The sequence below is a fragment of the Cibotium barometz genome, chromosome 20 (genome assembly GCF_041138505.1).
Source record: "Cibotium barometz isolate CiBa-2024 chromosome 20, ASM4113850v1, whole genome shotgun sequence".
NCBI lineage: Eukaryota > Viridiplantae > Streptophyta > Polypodiopsida > Cyatheales > Cibotiaceae > Cibotium > Cibotium barometz.
The window spans coordinates 7,822,521-7,842,777 of record NC_141065.1 but is presented as its reverse complement, the minus strand read 5'-3'; the positions used below and the strand labels follow the sequence as shown (position 1 = coordinate 7,842,777).

Genomic DNA, 20,257 nt, shown 5'->3' with positions numbered 1-20,257 from the left:
CCATTTTATTCAGAGAGCCACATTCCCTACGCCAGATCTTTGAGAGAGCAAACCAACGCATACTGCGAAGATTCATTCTAGACATACAACGTCACAGAGAGACATCATTACAGGCTCAGACAGCTCTAGTGTGTTGGGGTAAAGGCGTTATGCCCACCCTTATAGTGTGTACAAGCCCATAAGTTATAGTACATAGTACACTTAGTACTTTTAATGTACTAAGTGCACTATGTGTACTAGTGCAATATACATGTGTGATAGGGGAGTCACACACTCATGCCTCATGAGTTGACTTATCCCCACAACTCTCTCTCTCTCCCTCCCTTGTGCTTCTCTGTGTATGTCTCTCACATGAATTAACCTAACCCTAATTCTTCATTCTCTCCCACAACTGGTATCAGAGCTTAGTGATCCCTCCCTCTTCCCTCTTCTCCTTGATAGTAGACACCGGCTTAGAAGAGGCATCGCAGCAAAGTGTTGGTGGCCACAAGGCGTAACCCCACACTGGCAGTGATGGCGAAGCTGCTTGTGAATAGGCGAAGGGGGCAGCAATACGTGAGCTGTAGCTCTACACGGCAAAGGCAGCAAAGTCGCAGCAGCTAGGCGGAGGTGGCGAAGGCAGCAGCCGTTGAATCATTAGCGTCGGCTGGGCATAAAAATACGCAGGCGAAGGCGTAATACAACAAGCTGGCTACGTGAGCGACTCTAATCGTGTAGGCGCTAGGCGAATACGTCAACAAGCGCTAGGCGAATACGTCAACGAGCGGAAACACATTAGCGAAGGCAGGGCGGACAGCGCTGGTCCACGTCACCCAAGGCATGATTGCCAGCGCCATGAAGAGCAGATGAGGATGGGAGCTGTCCTCCACGACTTTCCTTTCACCTTCACCCACGAGTCGACTTTCCCAGCAAGAAGGTCATGTTCGTCGATACACTTGCCCTGGCCGTGAAGCAGCATCATCTATACAGCAGCACCAAATTCATCACCCCCCTTTCCTGCAAACAACAGAAAATCAGAAATCAAGGTATTTGCCTCAATTTTTTTTTTGGGACTTGTAATTGAGCAGGTACAATTATCAATTGAGCAGGTACAGGTGCCGAATTGCTTAATTTTGAGCAAAATTGGCAAAATTGGGTGACATTGGTCACAATCAGGATCAATTTGCAGGAAATTGGATGTCGAAATTTGGGGCTTTTGATGTAATTGTGCAATTAAGCACTCATACATGCTGTATGATGTGAGAAATCGCACATTTGGGCAAAATTGCAGCAAATTGCAGTGCAAATCAAGGGGCTTTTGTGCCGTTTTGGTTGATTTGCATGCAGGCAATCGCGTTTGATGCTGTGGATAATGTGTTGATGCCTTACAAGCACTCAATGTGCCTGTAAATCAAGGGGCTTTCATTATTTGGATGTATATGTGGCCAGGGGGAAGCATCGTGAAGACTCTGGATGCCTTCATGTGCGTCAATGTACCATGTATGATCAGAAATTGATCTTAAATCAAGGGGCTTTTCAAGTTCGTATGCTTGTTGAGCTTGGCAAAGCAGCAGGCAAGACATTTATGCCTTGAATCCTCAAAAATCAGCTTGCAGTCAAGGGGCTTTTGCCCAATTTCTGTTCGGGACTGTTTTATGCAATGTTCGGGACTGTAAAAGTCTGATTTTCACTCATTTGGACAGCCAGAAGAGCATTTATTGCTACTGTACCTACTGGTACAGATTTGGCACAGCTTTGTGCAAGTTTTGGCATGGCTGTACACTGTTTTGAGTGACCAAAAGGTTCAATTTCAGCTGCTGTACTTGCCGGTACAGGTTTGGTACATCATTGGTGAGCACTTGGTACTGCTGTACAGTACTTTGGAAGGGCAAAAGAGCACATTTAAGGTGCTGTCCAAAATCTGCAGCAACCAGATTTTGGTGTTTTCATCACATAAAGTGGGAGAAAAGTTGCATTCTTGCTTCCGCAGTGGGAGATAAAGCTTGGGAGAAAAACTGTGAGCACTTTGTGTGCTTTTGGTGCAGTGTTTGCACATTTTGCAGGGAGTCAGGCATTGACAGGTTGCATATTGCTATGGCAACCACAGGTGAGAGCTCTTCATTGCTTCACATCAAGAAGCTTGAAGGCTCGCATAATTATGATATTTGGCAAACCCAGTGCTACAATGTATTGCTCCAGAAAAAGCAGCACAAGCCTATCAAAGAAAGGGGTGTGATGCCCGCTTCTCTTACTGCTGAAGAGTGGGAAGATATGGATGAGCTGGCAAGATCTACTATCATGTTGTCTGTGTCAGACTCATTACTTTTCAGCATTCGTGAAGAAAAGACAGCTTGGGGAATGTGGCAGAGATTGCAGGACTTGTATGCCCAACAAAGTGCCTCAAGCAAAGTGTATTGGTTGAAGAAACTCATAGGTCTTCAGATGAAGGAAGGGGCGTCTATGACAGCCCATCTAAATGAGTTTAATGGTATTGTCAGCCAGGTCATTAATCAAAAGTTGGCAATGGACGATGAGTTCAAAGCCACTTTTCTCTTATGCACGTTGCCAGAGAGTTGGGACACATTCAGGACAGCCACTAGCAATTCGCATGCTATGCTGTCATATGCAAATGTTGAGGGTGCTCTTCTTCAAGAAGAGATGAACAGGAAAAACAACTCTGTTGGAAAGTCCAATGCAATGAATGCACGTGGGAGATCCCAGCAAAGGGGAAAAAGCCAAGAAAGGGGAAGGAGCAAGTCTCGCTCCAAAAAGGATTTGGAATGCCATTATTGTGGCAAGAAGGGACACATTAAAAAGCAATGCTACAAATGGAAAAATGATCAAAAGGAAAAGGGAAAAGGCAAAGACAAAGAGAAAGATGAAGCCAAAGATGTAAAGCCAAAGGGCAAAAGTGGAGTCAAGATTGAAGAAATCAATGTGTCACATGCAGGTGGCAGTGAGGATGAGGTCCTATTTACTTCTTCACTTGATGCCCATTCACTTCTTACAAGTGGTCATGGTATGCACTCATGGATCATTGATTCAGGTGCCTCCTTTCATGTCACAGGTTGCAGAGACTTGTTTGTCAGGTACACTGCTGGCAATGAAGGAGTGGTTTATTTGGGTGATAACCATGCATGCAAGATTCTTGGCAGAGGTGATGTGAGGCTTGTGTTTTCAGATGGCTCACAGCTTATGCTCCATGATGTCAGGCATGTGCCTGAGATCAAAAAGAATCTGCTTTCTACTGGACAGCTTGATGATGCTGATTATGTTACCACATTTGGTCGTGGAAAGTGGAAAATTAGTAAGGGCTCACTGGTTGTTGCCAGAGGCTCTAAGGTGGACACTCTTTACTTCATGCATGCAGGTGTTTGTCACCATGCTAATGTAAATGCAACCGAGCTGCCGGAAATTTCTATGTGGCATAGCCGGTTGGGACACATGAGTGTCAAAGGAATGGAGCGATTGTCTCGTTTGGGTTACTTGCCTTCTCTAAAGTTTTCAAGTTTTCAGTTTTGTGAGCATTGTATATATGGTAGGCAACTACAGTGCCCCCACAAGAAAGCTCTTGGACAGAAAGATGCTCAGTTAGAGCTTGTGCATACAGATGTATGTGAGATGCCTCAGCTTTCTTTGGGAGGGGCAAAATACTTTGTGTCTTTTATTGATGATGCCACACGCAAGGTGTGGGTCTATCCTCTTCGTTTGAAGAGTGATACATTCTCAGTGTTTCAGAAGTTTGTTGCTCATGTTGAGAATCAAACTGGCAAAACACTGAAGGCTTTGCGTTCCGACAATGGTGGAGAGTATATGTCCAAACAGTTTCAGGACTTTTGTGATGCTAAAGGCATCAAGAGGGAGCTCTCTACTCCTTATGATCCTCCACAAAACGGGACAGCAGAGAGGATGAACAGGACCATACAGGACAAGGTCCGTTCTATGTTGTCACATGCTGCATTATCTCATGGTTTTTGGGCTGAAGCTGTTATGACAGCCGTTCACCTTATAAACAGGTCACCTAACACGAGGCTTGGTGGGAAAGTGCCAGAAGAAGTATGGACAGGGAAGCCTCCGTCATACAAGCACTTGAGAGTGTTTGGTTGCGTTGCGTACGTGCACATACGCAGGGAAATGCGCACCAAACTTGATCCTAAGTCTCACAAATGCATATTCCTAGGATATGGTGACAGAGGTGAAATGGGGTATAGACTTTGGGATCCCGTGAATAGAAAGATCATACGCAGCAATGATGTCATTTTTGATGAAACATGCATGTATAAGGAGCCTGCAAGGCAACAGGAGCCTGGCAGAGTCATCTTTGATGATGATGGACATCATGGACAACAACAAAGGGCTGTAAATCAGCCATTACAGCAGGAAAACCAGCCCTTAAATGGTGCTGAAAATGGTCCAAATGGACAGCCAGAGATGGCAGAAGATATCCCTATGGATATACCACAGTTAGAGGATATACCGGGCATGATTTTTCAGCCTTATGGCATGGAACAGGAGCCACCAATGGGTGATATGCAGGCTGGACAGCAACCTGCAAATGATGGTCATTGGGTACGGAGGTCCACTAGACCCTCCAGAGCCCCTGACAGGTTTGTTCCAGGGGTTGACTACTTGATGCTCACTGACTGTGGGGAGCCCTCATGTTATAAGGAGGCTTTACAGAGGGCAGACAAGGCTCTTTAGGAGCGTGCTATGAAGTCAGAGATGGATTCTCTGCACAAAAATGGAACTTGGAAGTTGGTGCCTTTGCCTGCAGGCAAGAAGGTTTTGCCATGCAAATGGGTATACAGGCTCAAAGTTGCACCAGATGCAAAGCCAAGATACAAAGCCAGGTTAGTGGCTAAGGGCTTCAAGCAGGAATATGGTGTGGACTTTGATGAGATCTTCTCTCCAGTGGTCAAAATGACCACACTTAGAGCTGTATTAGCTTTGGTTGCACATGATGATCTGGACTTGATTCAGATGGATGTGAAGACTGCTTTTCTTCACGGTGATCTCCATGAGGAGATATATATGCAGCAGCCAGAGGGTTATGCAGTAAGTGGAAAGGAGAAGCTTGTATGCAAGCTGAAAAAGAGTCTTTATGGACTCAAACAGGCACCAAGAGAATGGTATCATAAATTTGATACATTCATGAAATCTCAGAAATTCAGGAGAAGTGACATAGATCACTGCTTGTACACCAAGAAAGCTTTGGATGGCAGTCTATTGATCCTCATCTTGTATGTTGATGATATGTTGATTGCCGGGAAATCTCGTAAGGAGATGGATGCCTTGAAGCAGAGGCTGCATCAAACCTTTGATATGAAGGATTTGGGTGATGCAAATCACATCTTGGGTATGCGGATACTTCGGGACAGAAATCAGCATGTGTTGTATTTGTCTCAGAAGGAATACATTGGCAAAGTCTTGCAGAGATTCAATATGGACGGGGGGAAGAAGACTAGTACTCCTTTGCCTCCATATGTGAAACTCAGTGCTATGGACAGCCCACAGTCAGATAGAGACAGGGCTGATATGGCCAAGATTCCGTATGCTTCAGCTTGTGGCAGTCTCATGTATGCCATGGTTGCTACTAGGCCGGACATTGCATTTGCAGTGGGAGTGGTTTCTAGATACATGGCCAACCCTGGCAAGAAGCATTGGGAAGCAGTGAAAGGTGTCATGAGATACCTGAAGGGCACACAGGATATGTGCATTTGCTTGGCAAACAGGATGCATTAGTGCATGGTTACACGGATTCGGATTATGCCGGTCATCCAGATAACCGGAAGTCTACTACCGGTTATGTGTTTACATTCACAGGAGGTGCTGTGTCATGGATATCCAGGATGCAGAAGTGCACTGCCTTATCTACTACAGAGGCCGAGTATATTGCAGCCACAGAAGCTTGCAAGGAGGCATTATGGCTATCTCGGTTAGTGGTTGATTTGGGTTATACAGGGGATATTCCATTGTTGCATTGTGACAGTCAGAGTGCCATCCAGTTGGCAAAGAACCCTGTCTTTCATGCAAAAACGAAGCATGTGGATGTGAAGTATCACTTCATCAGAGAGGTGATAGAGAACAAGCAAATTCAGCTTGTTAAGATTCATACAGGTGACAACCCGGCTGATCTGTTGACAAAGAGTTTGCCTCCGGAGCGGTTTGCTCATTGCAGACACTTGATGGGCATTGGATGAGGCCAGTTTCAGCCTTGATTTGGCCTTGTATATTATCATGTACATGCTGATTTTTCTTTTCCTTCATTTAAGGGCACTTTGCCTTTAAGTGGGAGGTTGTTGGGGTAAAGGCGTTATGCCCACCCTTATAGTGTGTACAAGCCCATAAGTTATAGTACATAGTACACTTAGTACTTTTAATGTACTAAGTGCACTATGTGTACTAGTGCAATATACATGTGTGATAGGGGAGTCACACACTCATGCCTCATGAGTTGACTTATCCCCACAACTCTCTCTCTCTCTCTCCCTTGTTCTTCTCTGTGTATGTCTCCCACACATGAACTCTTAACCCACACAGTGGGGGGACGACAGACACAGGTTACTACATTTTTTCAGAGATCCATCCCACTCCCAGCCCCTACACAGCAGGGAATTACTCTCCAGAGAGCAGAGACACTCAGAGCCCGCAGGAGACAGAGGACACCTGACTTTCGGACACCACGTCTATACCAGAGAGAGATGACAGAGATCAGAGTTCAGTTTCACAGAGAGGGTGCGGAGCGGCTGGCTCGCTTCAGAGCAGACCCAGGCATGTTCTTCAGGGAGCTGTGGACACCCCCTTCATTGATGTATACCATTTTATACCCCCAGATGGTACAGGATGGAGCTAGCTAGGTTGCATATCATGATTGTATACCCCATGCATATAGCTTTGCATTCTCCTAGTAGTAGAGCTCCATCCCCTCCCCCACTCATTGTACTTATTGCACACCCAGATTCAGCTTTTTAGTTCAGTACTTTTTCATTTTGTTGGGATGACAGAGGATACCCCACACAGGTACACTAATTTGTCTCATAGACCGAGTTCGGTCTTTTGGAAGACGTTAATAAAATCTTTCTTTCTTTTCTTTCTTTCTTTCTATGCACTCTTTCAATCAGCCCACAAACCCTAACTCTAGACTTGGAGTTCAGGGCTGTATCGAAACTGCTGCTCTATAGTCGTCACAAAGATGTGCATGTGGGTGAGACTCAATGCAAATCCTTTTCCATCATCCTCGTAAAGTAGGGCCTCACCTGCCTCTGTAACCCAAGCTACAGTCCCTCATGTGACGGTGCGGGCGGTGCTCAGATCGGAGGATGCACTGCCATACCTATTGTGCCTGGGGGCAATCCCACAAACAATATCGCTGGCTCCCCTCAAGGTTGCCACAACGGCAACAACCCGTTGGGCTACGAGTGATTGCCAGCCACGTGCTCACAGCTAAGCTTTGATGGTCTAAGAGCCAAAGAAAGAAGGATATCTTCCGGGGACGGAAGATGCTGCAGAGTGCCAAAAATCCTTGATGAAAGTAGCCAGGACTCCCTGGGCCCGCCAGTGCTACTATGCTACCGGGGTGCCATCTGTGGTTTTAAGGAGGATGCAACGGCCAAGCCAGGCGGAGTAATCAAGGAATGGAATGGCCTCCTTGCAATCTTGAATCAATTTGTCTCTCCACTGCCACTCTCTTGGATCCCACTATACGTGAGCCCAACTGGCTGTTCTCTCCCAAAGCCATAAGCGCTAGGATGCGATGCCTTTCCTCCACTTGCAGCTCACCACGGGGACCTCCTGAAGAGGGGAGGGGAGGGCTTCACCGAGCTGCCACTGGGATGTTGTCAGGAGGCCGCATGGTCCGACCTGATGAATGCTAATGAGGCGGCCATGTGAATAACCAAAAAACCACCAGGGGAACTCTGGTGTGGGTGAACATGGATGTCGGGGGGGATCCTCAGGAGGGAGAAGCCAATCTGATGAAATGGCAGAGTCAATGTCGCAGATCATAGTTGAGGCTCCTCTTTGGGTGCCAAGGCAGTCTTGCTGTGCCAGCTTTAGGGGTTGACGATAGCTCTGCTAGGTGCCCAGAGTTTGAGCTGCCCTTTGCAGAGCGGGCCCCAAGAGGTGCGATCGGACATCGATCGATTGTTGTTAGGGAAGGTGGAATGAGGGTTTGAGACCAGGGTCTGTATCTCTCTCTCTCTCTCTCTCTCTCTCTCTCTCTCTCTCTCTAGGTGGAGAGAACTTGGATGAGGGTGGGGCGGAGAAGCTGCCTGGTGTGGAAGAGGCTTGCTGTGCAAACCAGTGCTGATATCATGGAGGGGGGCCTCTAAGAAGATCCATCGAATTCTTGGTGTTTAGGGGCCTCCACAGGTAGGAAGACGCGAGGAAATGCAGCTGATCAAGAAATCCTTCCAGGTTTCCTTTTTGGGCTGCATTCCTCGCATGATCAGCTTGCCCAAAAGGACCCTGCTCTGGGTCGCGGGATCTATCAAGTCCAAGCCTCTTAGAGCCCAAGGCTGAATCAGTACGTGCCAAGCCATCTTCGCCCGAGCTGGGTGACCATCTCCTCTAGACCAAAGAAAGTTCCGAATCAAACGCTGCACCTGTCCAATGCAAGAACGATGAACGGCCCAGCATGAAGTGATGTACCACATGGTAGCCAAAAGAAACCTGGTTTGCTCCCACTGACATCCCGAGTTGGAGAGAGTTACCCAACAAACACTCCTATCACTGCCCTTCCCAGCTAAAGTCTATTCCGAGATGAGAGCAAACAACAAGAAGATGGGAGAAAGCAACTCTTTTATTCTTTACAAGAGGAACCGAGGAGTCTTTTTGTGGTAATTGCAAACAGAATCCCACCTCAGTGTATCCATCAGAAAGAGAACTCTGTATCCAAGCTTTACATGGAACCACCCTATTTGCTGGAAAACCCTATCAAGAAGGCGAGTGGAAACTGCCTTCTGCTGCAAGCCAACCTCCAGGTCACAATCATGTATAACCAGCTCTCCCGACTGCCTTTTGCCTCTTGCTTTGGTGAAAACCCATCCTCTATATGCTGGAAGGCCCCTAATTGTAACTCATTGTAAGCTGCATCCTATCATCCGTCTGTACACTATCTTGACTGTGCATCTTCTCCTGCCTGCCATGTACTTCTTGTTTAACCTGTGCAGAAGAGAACCATATCAACATGGCAGTGGTAGAGTACATGCAACCTTGCTCAAGAAAGAGTAAACCTGTCCAACAAAACCATCAAACTGGGATGACACAAGTCATTAATCTACTTGCTTGTTGACATGCTTCTTCATTTGTTGTGTTTGCTGCCCTTAGTCTTGGCTCTCTTGCCCTTGGTCTTGGCTTTGCAACCTGTGTCTTTAAATGCTAAACTGATGAATAATGATCAACCAAACCCTTCCTTTTATATGGACAACTTCAGGTCAGGTTCAGGTTGGTTTTTAGTTTTCAGACCCCGAAAAATCATCAAAAAGGTTATAAAACATGTTTATATTGTTCCCAACTTGTGTTCCAACCATTATTGCATGTCCTGGGCACCTTTGGGCACCTACGGGGCTGCTAAAAACAGCTCGAATCGGACCATATTCTGCCCCTAATCTTGTCCAACAGTCCGCTGCAAAGAATAATCATGTCTATGTGGCATAAGATTAAGGTGTGCACCTGACACCTCGTTATGCCAAGCATTGCTTAGTGATGATGACACACCTATTTGCCTGGGCCCTGCTCTGCGTGCTTCCTTGACTTGGACCATCTGAATTTTAACATCCTTCTATTAGTTAAAAAATGGCAGCCTGAGGGCTAGATGTACATGCTCAGAATCCTCAAAGGAGGCAAAATACAAACTGGGGAGGAGTGTTTCCCTCCATGGCTGCCTGCTCCCGGAGGGAAACTACCTCATACAAGGGGGAAAGAGCCAAACTGGTGGCCTGTAATGCCAAGTAATCTCGCCGTACCGACCACTGAGAAAGGGGCCCGTGCACCATGTGTGCAGGAAGGCCTCTCTCCGTCTCCGTCTCTGCCTGCGATCCGACCCATCCTGAAGCTTCGCCACTGACTCCGGAGGGAATGAATAATGTTGGCGCAAATGAAGCGGATGGACTCACTTGGAGGGGTGAGTACTCTTGTTGGCCTCGCTGCAATGGACCTGCCAAATATGCCATGCAGCCATGTTGCTGATGATCTCCCATCTCGGACTGTGCTCGTGACCAAGGCTTTGTCGAGCTGTTGGGGGTGGAACTGTATGAATCGGAGGGCCTGCCCACCTAGCTGCCTCCTCATAGAAAAGAGCGGGGCCGACCTTAGTCACCCAGGCTACTGGCCCCCAAGTGATAGTACGTGTCGTATACGGCACTGAGGTGTATAGGTGAAGGGTCCTATGCCAAACTTGTTGCGCATTGGGGCAGTCCCAAAGGCAGTGCCACTCTGTGACTCCGTCGCACGCACTGTGCTGGCCGTTCTCCAATGGCCAACCAAGTACTGACTGGGAGGTTGTGGTGGGTTAACTGCCAGAGGAAGACTATGACCTTCATAGGCTGATAACTGTCCCAAAGCGGCTTCCAAAAATCTTCGAGGAAGCGGGAAGAGATGCCTCGGGATGCCCAGTGGTCTGTCGTTGCCGGTGATAGGTTTTTTCATGCCCAATAGAGGTGTCCCCGCCCAAACCCAGGAATAAGAATAAGCACCGGGTATGTACAGAACCTTAAAGAATAAGGACTGTTGCATGGCCACCTGCAACTAGTGAACTGATGTTATCAGCTGCTGTGAAGTGAAGGTGGAAGTGCTGCATGGATTTCTAGAGTCGGGAGTAGTTGACGAAATCGAGAAGAAGATGCATGGATTTGTGTGGTGATGGTTGAGTAAGAGAGAAGCGCACTGTTGCAAGCAGAGGAAAGAAAATTGAGAAGAAGAGTGATAGAAGCATTGGGGTGATAGCATAGTTGAGAAGTGTGTGAGAGAGCCAAGGGGATTTTGTGTTGTAGCTTTGTGGAAGCAACTGGTGTATCGTGTTTTGGAGAAAAAGGAAAAAGACTTTGGATAGTTTTGTTGGGATTCCCTTGTTTCTTGAGGCTCTCTTTCTCTAATGTTTGAAATCCAGGTCTCAGGGTTGTTGAGACAAGCTCATTAATCATCTATATGCAAGAGGTTCCTTACGTGTTTTGGATGGATGAGTTGATTTTTCTCTACTTTTGTTGTTTGGTTTGATATTATTGAAAGAATATATGTGAGTGAGGATCTGAGGTCTGGTGAGTCAAGTCTGAACCAAAAAGCTTAGGTGTTGAGGTTCTAGGGTTTGGTTGAGTCAGCTGAGTGCTGGGTTGTGTCAGCTAATGTTGTTGAAGTATAGATCTTGTCTTGTTTGACACTCGTGAAGTCTGGTCTGACAATCAAAGACTTGTCAGAAGTTAGCCGGATAGGTTGGGGACTGGATGTTCGCTTAGATCAGCCGAGGATTGTTTCATGTCAGAAAGGTGTCAGCTAGGATCAGCTGAGGCCCAATAGGAGTCAGTTGAGGGTGTACAAGGGTAGATTTGGCCTCTTTGGGTTGAAGGAAAGTGTTTGTAGGGTTTGGTTTGATTGTCAGAAGTTTAGTCAGTCAGCAGCAGTCGGGACTGAGTCAGCTAAGGCAGCTGAGGTAGACAGGTCAGAATCTAGTTAGCAGGGAGTTAGCAAGGGAGAGTTGATAGTATCTGAGAGGTTCTGAAGCAATTATTTGAGGGTAGCTGATGCTGGAGGACTTGTTTGGAAGCTTAGAGGACATTATTCTGACTGGGGTCAGCAGCAGTTGTCCGATTCAGTATTTAGTCAGAAGTAGATCAGTTTGTGTCAGCTGAAGGAGTTTTTGGTCAGCTAGTACAGTTGAAGGGTTTTAAGCGAAGATCAAAGCTAGTGGAAGTCAGAGCTGACCTGGGAGGACCATTGGAGTAGTCAGCTCGGTTAGTTTGAAGAGTTTAGAGAGTGCTCAGGTATCCGCTTGGGTCAGCTGAAGATCAGAGGTCATCAACTGAGTGGACTGGTGCTTTGGTTTGGTGTTTTTGTTGTGGTGCTTGGTGGTTGTTCCCTCATGGTGGTGTGTTCGGACAAGCTATAGCAGGTCTCCGTGATACACCACCGGGTGTGCCATCAATCTCATGAATTTGGATCCAACGACCCAATCTTGCCAAGTAATGAAAGAAGGGTGTGGTTGAGCTCTCCAGGCTAAAGGGGTCCTACCACTCCCCCTCGCCTAGATCACACTGGATGCGATTCAAGGGATGGCTCTCCCATAGCCGTAGGCGTGAGGAACTGTGGCAGGCCACCTTGGCCAAACGAGGGTTTATGTGCCACTGATGATCATTGAAGCCAAGAATCGTCACCTGTTAAAGAGATCCACCACTGTAGTCCTCTGTGGGAGAGAGGGTCAGCCGGCCTTAAGGACTAACTGATAAGATGAGTGCGAGACCCATCCAAATTCTCCTCTTCTCTACTTGCAAAGGTGTGAGATCATCACTCAAGTAGATCTTTGTAGAGTAGAGTGCTAACAAGGTAATCATGCTTCCATATCCCTTGAATTTGAGGATCAAAGAGAGAGAGAGAGAGAGAGAGAGAGAGAGAGAGAGAGAGAGTCTACTAAAGACCTAATGGGCCTATGAGACCAAAGTGATACAATAATGTCCATGGCATATCTCATCATGGAATGGAAAATAAAACAGAAAGAAAACATAAATATAGCTATCTCACTGGGGGTGATACAAAACTGTCCATGGAAACTCATCATGGAATACTAAGAACATAAAAACATGGGAGCAACATCAGCTCCAAGTAGATGGTATACTAGTCTCCAAAATATCAAGCATGGGGCTGACGAGTATGGCCGAGAGGTCTCCCTCAGCTATGTCATGTGGAAAGGTAGCTCGATGGCGGCGGAGCATGTCTTGGATTTGGAGCTGATGAGGTGATTGTGGCCAACGGCCGGGGGGCCTGGGGCGTCGGGAACACCGGAGTGCAGAGGCTCGGTCCGAGGTAACTCCTCTCGAGCGAGGTAGGTCCAGAGCAGCTCGTGGAGGGTCCACAAGATCCACTATGTCGGTGTCCTCCACCTCCTGGGTCCGGAAGAAACTGGTGATGGTTGGCTGCCAAGGGAGGGGGCGGGGTGGCTGGGGCCTGTGTCTCAAGAAGGGGTCCCTGTGTCTGCGGAGCTCAAGCAGGAAGAGGCCCAGGCAACGCTGGTCCTGGAAGTCAATGATCCTGGAGAGTGGACCGAATCCCTCACGAAATAGACAGTGAAACCTCACGCGGATCTCATAGTACACTGGGGAGCGGCATATGTAATGCTCCTCCGTCTCAACCTCTGTGTGGCATAGTCGGCAGATCCTCTCCTCTCTGGGTGTCCGTATGAGCTTCCCGGCATCTGAAGATGCGCTCAGCTCTACCTGTCTCCACTCTGAGGCAGTGGGAAGAAACCCGTATCTGGCCAATCGCAATCTGCATGGCATGGGACATGTGAACACTCAAGTAGCCCGACTGCTGGATGAATCCATCCTCAGCGAGTGTGAGGAAGTGGTCTCTGTAATAAAAGTACATCTTCGTGGGGAGCTCCGGGGGTGTGATCCATGTGCAATGTGTGTAGAGGCTAAGAAAATCTGACCGGATAACCCGGTTGGTATCCTCGTGAGACAGGCGGAAAAAAGGGGAGTCCAAACTGTACTGAAGGGGGGGTAGGCGGTCCATGCAGAGCCCATATACTGAGAACCAAGTGGAAACTAGTGCATACCATACTCCAGACTGCCCCTCAAGTGCTAGCAGTCTGAAGGACTCCAGGGCAAGCCTCGGGTACCTGTGGCGATCCATGTGACTGATGCGATGGAGGTATGTGACTGTCTGGAAGAGTGCCTCCACTACCATCGGGGATGCAGGAAACTCTGCCTGGATAATCTGGTGTGGGACTGGTGGTTTGCTGCGGATCATACGGGAGAACATCATGACCTGGGGCCTCTCAACTCGTTGCCAATCCTCATCGGATAAATCTGGCCCCCAGAAAGCTGCTCCATACATCAAGGCTGGTGTGACGAGGGTGTCAAAAAGCCAGCCCTTCGTCCTGGGCTCCTGGAAGGGATGGAAGATATCTATGGTGTATGTGTAGAGAGAGAGAGAGAGAGAGAGAGAGAGAGAGAGAGAGAGAGAATTCTTAAGAGAGTTGCATGATTCAATGGTAAGTTGATTGATTGAAGTGTACGATTCAATTATAAGTTGATTGATTGAAGTGATGTTGTGTAACTTCACCAAGTACAATGCTTTTGTAGCCTTAGAGGCTCATTTGAATGACATCACTACTTATGTCAGACAGTATCCTAACCACTCTTAAGAGTGGGTTCAACACACTCATGCACACACATGAGTGAGTGTTCACACATAGAAGAACATCAACCCTTTTAGGGGCTGATCACACACACACACACACACACACACGTACACATACAAACAGGGGTTCACACACGACGGGACACATACACATGAGACTTGGAATCCCAACAAATCCCCCTTGGAGCGAAGGTGGAGATGCTTGAGAAGACCTTCATTAGCCATGATGATCAACATGTGATACAAAAGAACAGAGCCCGAACTCTCATGTTGAGCCTAATATAAGAGCTTGACCACACACGACTGTGCTCACATTAGTCTACCCAAAGACAACCCCCCTAGCTCTAAGTAGGGTGTGATGCGGAATGACGAAGCCTTCCATAGAAACAAGGCATTACAAAATGAAAAACACACATGGGGTTATTGCATTCAATTTCAGGGAACTTCCCGGGCAAAGAACCCATGACGCACAAATTTTATGATTGCAGGCACTTCAATTTGCCAACCTTGCCTCAATTTCTGAAAATCCCCAAATTATTGTGGTTGTAAGAGAACTAATTAGATGATTTGTTTTTGCTGACGTGGCAGTCTGTAGGTACAGTCTGCTGTGGTGGCCACAGAAGAGATCTTGGACTAGATGTTAATGTGTTGGAATGCAACAGAGATGAAGAGGTACAGCGGGCAGGTGCTGAGTGATGACAAGCAGTGACCTGGGTGGTGACTGCAGAGGAGGCAAGAGTAGCACAAGCTGGTGAGGGAGGTGGTAGCGCACAGGTGTCAGAGGTGGGCAGCAGCTATGCAGACGGCGGTTCTGAATGGTGGAAGCAGCTCTGCAACAAGCAACACAGGGCGGTGGCTGAGGCAGTGACGCAGTGGCAGCAACTGCGTGGGCGGAGCTAATGTGAGCAGAGATGCATGCGGCACTAGTAGAGGGCTGAATGTCACAGAAGTGCAAGTGCTGGGGCAGCGCACAGGCTGCACAGGTTGAAACCCTAAAAACAAAGATGCTTTAAAAAGCCAAACCTAGCTCTGATACCATTTGTAGAATTTAAGGTTAGGGTTTACACAAGTGCACCTAAGCTAAGGTGGATGGAAGATATCCATGGTGTGTCTAGAGAGAGAGAGAGAGAGAGAGAGAGAGAGAGAGAGAGAGAGAGAGAGAATGAAATGAAATGATATATTAACGTCTTCAGAAGGCCAAAATGACCTATGAGACCAAAAAGGTTACAACAATAGGTGGATCTGATACAATGTCTGTGTAAAGAAAGCTAAAAACAACTAAACAACTAACTGAAACTGAAACAACTATGAGGAAAAGTACGGTACTAGGAGCTCCTAATGGATAACATCTGGGAGGAAAACTCCAGCAACAAAGGTAAGCATCATACACATCACTATCCAAAGATGTCTCTCATCGGTCGATGGCGGATATCCTCAATGTCCTCCATGGTGAGTACTCTCACTGGACGTCTCCCATGCCGTGCTAGTATGGTCCTGATCCTCTGTTGTAGTCTCCGTCGGTGTCGAGATGGGCCTCTCATCTTGGGGCGCCTGGACCGCCCCAGCTCTATAGCCCGATCAATCAGTGTACCTCTAGTGCGGCTATACTCTGGGGCTAGCTGCAATGCCTGCTGGCCTGACTGCTCAATCTCTGGTCGAAAGAAGTCTGTAATCTGCCTCTGTAAGTGTCTCTCCCTCTCTGATCCCCTCCCTCTCAAGAGACCCTCTCTATGTCTACGAAGCTCCAGCAAGTATAATCCGAGGCATCTCTGATCCTGGTATCTCATGACTCAATGATACTTTGAAAAGCTGACCCTAGTTCTGATACCAGTTGTAGAGTTTACACAGTGCACCTAAGCTAAGGTGGATGGAAGATATCCATGGTGTGTCTAGAGTGAGAAAGAGAGAGAGCGAGAGAGCTACAGAGAGAAACACAATGCTCATAGTGTTGCATGACTCAATGATAATTTGATTGATTGAAGTGATGTGTAGCTTCACCAAGTACAATGCTTTTATAGCCTTAGAGGCTCGTCTGAATGACATCACTGCTTATGTCAGACAATATTCTAACCACTCTAAGAGTTGTTCACACACACTTAACTCATCCACACACCTAAGTGAGTGTTCACACATGCAATAACAATAACCATTTTTGGGGCTGTTCAGACACACACACACACAAACAGGGGTTCACACACGAGGGGACACATACACATGAGACTCCGAATCCCAACGAGAGAGAGAGAGAGAGAGAGAGAGAGAGAGAGAGAGAGAGAGAGTTCCTAATCTTTTTCTAAGTTTTACTACAGATGCTAGCGGAAATTGATGGATTGAATGAAGGTCAACAGGTAAATTTTACGACTTTGATTACCTCATTTAGAGGTCAGCACTTGGGTTATTGACATGGACTAATGTGTGTTTTTTTTTCCTTCAAACACAATTTGGCAGGATCTATTTATAATTGGTGCAAGTAATCGTCCAGACCTTATAGACCCTGCTCTCCTGCGTCCTGGTAGATTTGACAAGCTTTTGTATGTGGGCATTAGTACCGACACCTCTTATAGGCAACGGTAAGTTTAAAGTAGTTCTAAAAATTAGTTAAGATGATATTTAGCTGCTTTACTATAATCTAATTTTTATTTGGGAGAGAATAATTTCATTTAAAGTATTACAATTGAAGTGTTTGAGCTAAAGCTTGCCAACGTTTTAGGCCTTGCAGCTCTCACTGTGATACCACCTAAAAACATCTTGTTGAGATTTTATCATATATGCAAGGCTTCCCCATATCAAGGAAATTTATTGCTTTGAGTGGCCACTATCCTTCCAATCTATTGTCAGACCTATTCTGTCAAGTTGAAGCATGTCTCATTGTGTTTTAAGCAGTACGGTTGGGTGGGTGGTCTAAATGTCACTACTAGCCACTCTCCAACTGCTTTGGATGGCCATTACCCACATCAAAAAGGGCGTTATTCCTGGTCTATAAATTTCGAATGTCTTCCCAAGAAGGCCTGTACTAAGGAAAAATAATATTTTGGTCAACTGAGGTAAGGCTTGAAGGTTCAAGGGGCTATTGTTCTGTATTGCAGCCTTTGTTTGGTGTTGTCTATTCATGAGCTCTAATTTATCCTTCCAAGGGATGAATGTACGTTTGCAAAGCTTTCTTATGTGATGTGTGCTTGATACATGTCTCTTCTTTCTTGTGCTCATTTTTCCACGTCATTGGCAAAGCCACCACTTGAGTTTGAGCTTAGGCTTTCTAGTGTACTTTTCTTAGAATCCAGGTTGTGTTTGTCATTTTAGGTGTATGAATTGATGTCCACGTGACGACTTGATTTGGCAAATCCTTATAGAAAGGAAAGGTTCATCAAGTTAATCGTTTGATATGCTTGATCTGGTTAAGTGTACTTCAGTGGTGCACATACTTAAGAATAATGTTTGTGTGTAAGGTTTCGATTCATAATAATAGTAATAATATATGAGGGCTCCTTTGTTGGGCAGGGTTTTGGAAGCATTAACAAGGAAGTTCAAGCTGGATGAAGATGTTTCTTTGGAGGCTATAGCTCGAATCTGCCCTGTCACTTTTACGGGTGCAGACATGTATGCACTTTGTGCAGATGCCTGGATGCAGGCTGTAAAGCGTAAGGTGAGAGAAGATCTTGCTAATAACCTGTCAGGGTTGATGCAAGACTGTGATTTCTCTTATAGACATTTTTCTATCATCACTTTTTCTTCTTGGGGTGTAGGCGCACATACTTGCGTGCATATGTTTTGACCAGAAAGACTACTCTCACATCATGTTGTTCTCATCAGGTTTTTGTGGAAGCGGCTGATACGGGAGCAGATTTAAATGCAGATTCAGAAGCAATCGTTGTAAAACATGAAGATTTTATAGAGGTAATAAGTGTTTGCTTTAAGAAATCTTAATGCCAGGCCATTTTGTTCAATGGTTTTATCAGTATATCACTAAGGCTTGTCAATGTAGGCACCCTTTCACAGTTTAAATCCACTAGTTTTTGAGCTGGAATGTATGAACTTTAGAAAGGCTTGTGCTACATGTAGGCATTACGTGAGTTGACACCTTCATTGTCCGAAGTGGAGCTTTCACGATATGAAAGGCTGCGGGCTCAATTTGAAGGTCAAAAGGCTTGCCCCTCTCCTTCAATGCAAAAGGTCTCATCAATGAATGACTTGGACTAATAAAAAGCAGTTCAAGGTAATTATTTGTTCTCCTTTCAAATTGTTTCTTTTCAAAAAGTTTGCACCCTAAACGTGCTAGGATGCGTGGAAATACTTCAATGAATGACTTGGACTGACCTTGTATTACAGTCTAAGGTTGTTACTTCTCATCAATTAATGACTCGGACTAGTAAAAAGCAATTCAAGCCTCAAGGTAATTATTTGTTTCTCCTGACAAATAGTTTCATTTCAAAAACTTTGCACTCAAAACGTGCTAGGATGGGTACTTCTAGTTGAATCACTTCAATAGGTAACTTTGACCAACCTTGTATTAGAGTCTAAGGTTGTTACTTGTTTATTATAAAAGATTTGGCACAAGTATGTCATGAAAATATTACACTCTCTCACCCTCCACATTCAAGGACGGGGTTTACTTTTATGAGACAAAAGAACTCCTGTAATCATGTATGTCATGGAAATCTTACACACTCTCACCCTCCACGTTCAAGGATGTTTTATGAGACAAAAGAACTCCTGTAATCATGGATTTTTATTTTTATTTTTGGCCTTCTGTTGCACATCATGTCTTTTAATAGGTGGGTTTTGAGTTGTGGCATTGTAATAAAAAACCATTGTTTGTTCAAACAAAACTTGGGAGTTTTAAAAAAAATCAGAAAGAGGCTCTCTCTCTCTCAATAAAGCATTAGCAACCAATTTTGATGTTGCTTTAGGGGTTGGAGCTTTTACTTTCCTTCATAAGGATCTATCAATGCAAGGCATGTCCATTTCCTTGTATCTCCCTTCAGAAAAAGTTACTTGCCTAGCACTTTGAAGAATCCCATTGCATAGATCTAAAACACACATGATACAAAGTCATTTTATCTTTATAACCTGCTAGCTCCGTCATTGCTTTGACCGAGTAAAGGATTCGAGGCAAGTTGGCTACTTTCTTGAAACCTAAGGGTTTGGAGATTAGAGGTGAGCATCCCAAAAGCAACTTTAAGTGGTTGGGGGGAGAGAGAGAGAGAGAGAGAGAGAGAGATCTTGGCCACCTTGTAGACTTGAGAGAGATGCTTACATGGACGATTGAGATGAGATTCCCTAGATGTAGGATTAGGTGTCTAAGGTAAAAGGACATTGTATGGCATCACTTAGGCCTGCTTTTGACCCAAAGGAGCTCATTGCATAGCAACATGAACAAAGACTTTATAGGTACATGCATGCACTTCTAGGCATGCAAGAAGGATCTAGAAGAGGCATTGTGCCATACGCAACTCTAGCAAATCCACGCGCCCATCACCTAGATTCATGAGAGTAGTGGATCTATGGTCTCATATACTTGGAAGGTACTCTCTTTAGCTCCATGCAAACTCTAGAAGGAGGAGAAGAGCCGGCAACACAGTAGAAGCTGATGAAGAGTAGTCGTGTTTGTTTTATAGCTTTCGCTCTTCTTCTACATCTCTACAATATTATACACTTCCCAGACTTTTGGTTTCACTTTTGGAAAATAAAACAAATAATGTCCAAGTTGATAAATGTCAAAATGCAAAACAAGTTTTTCCTTGCAAAGATCTTGGTGAGAGTATCACTTTAAAAGCAAGCTATTTCATTCATATAAATATAAGTGACATTGCGGCACATGGTAGTGTTTTAAAATGATAAAATGATGCGTTCAAGGATGGTATAGGATCCTCATAATAACGTGCATGAGCGGTGTGCTTTTTTAAGATCATTCAATTTTAATGATGAAATA

At 45.7% G+C, this 20,257-nt stretch overlaps 1 protein-coding gene across 2 annotated transcripts in view; it reads left to right on the top strand.

Moving 5' to 3' along the window:
- PEX6 (peroxin 6) overlaps positions 1-19,100 on the top strand; it is a 44,420-nt gene extending 25,320 nt beyond the window's left edge. For both annotated transcript variants that reach the window (XM_086814421.1, XM_086814420.1), the window contains 6 exons: positions 16,638-16,676; positions 16,777-16,898; positions 17,827-17,971; positions 18,139-18,222; positions 18,388-18,541; positions 18,655-19,100. In XM_086814421.1, the coding sequence (XP_086670547.1) occupies positions 16,638-16,676; positions 16,777-16,898; positions 17,827-17,971; positions 18,139-18,222; positions 18,388-18,525 (528 nt within the window). In that variant the 3' untranslated portion in view covers positions 18,526-18,541; positions 18,655-19,100. The remainder of the gene's footprint in view (positions 1-16,637; positions 16,677-16,776; positions 16,899-17,826; positions 17,972-18,138; positions 18,223-18,387; positions 18,542-18,654) is intronic.
- Positions 19,101-20,257: the final 1,157 nt, after the last annotated feature.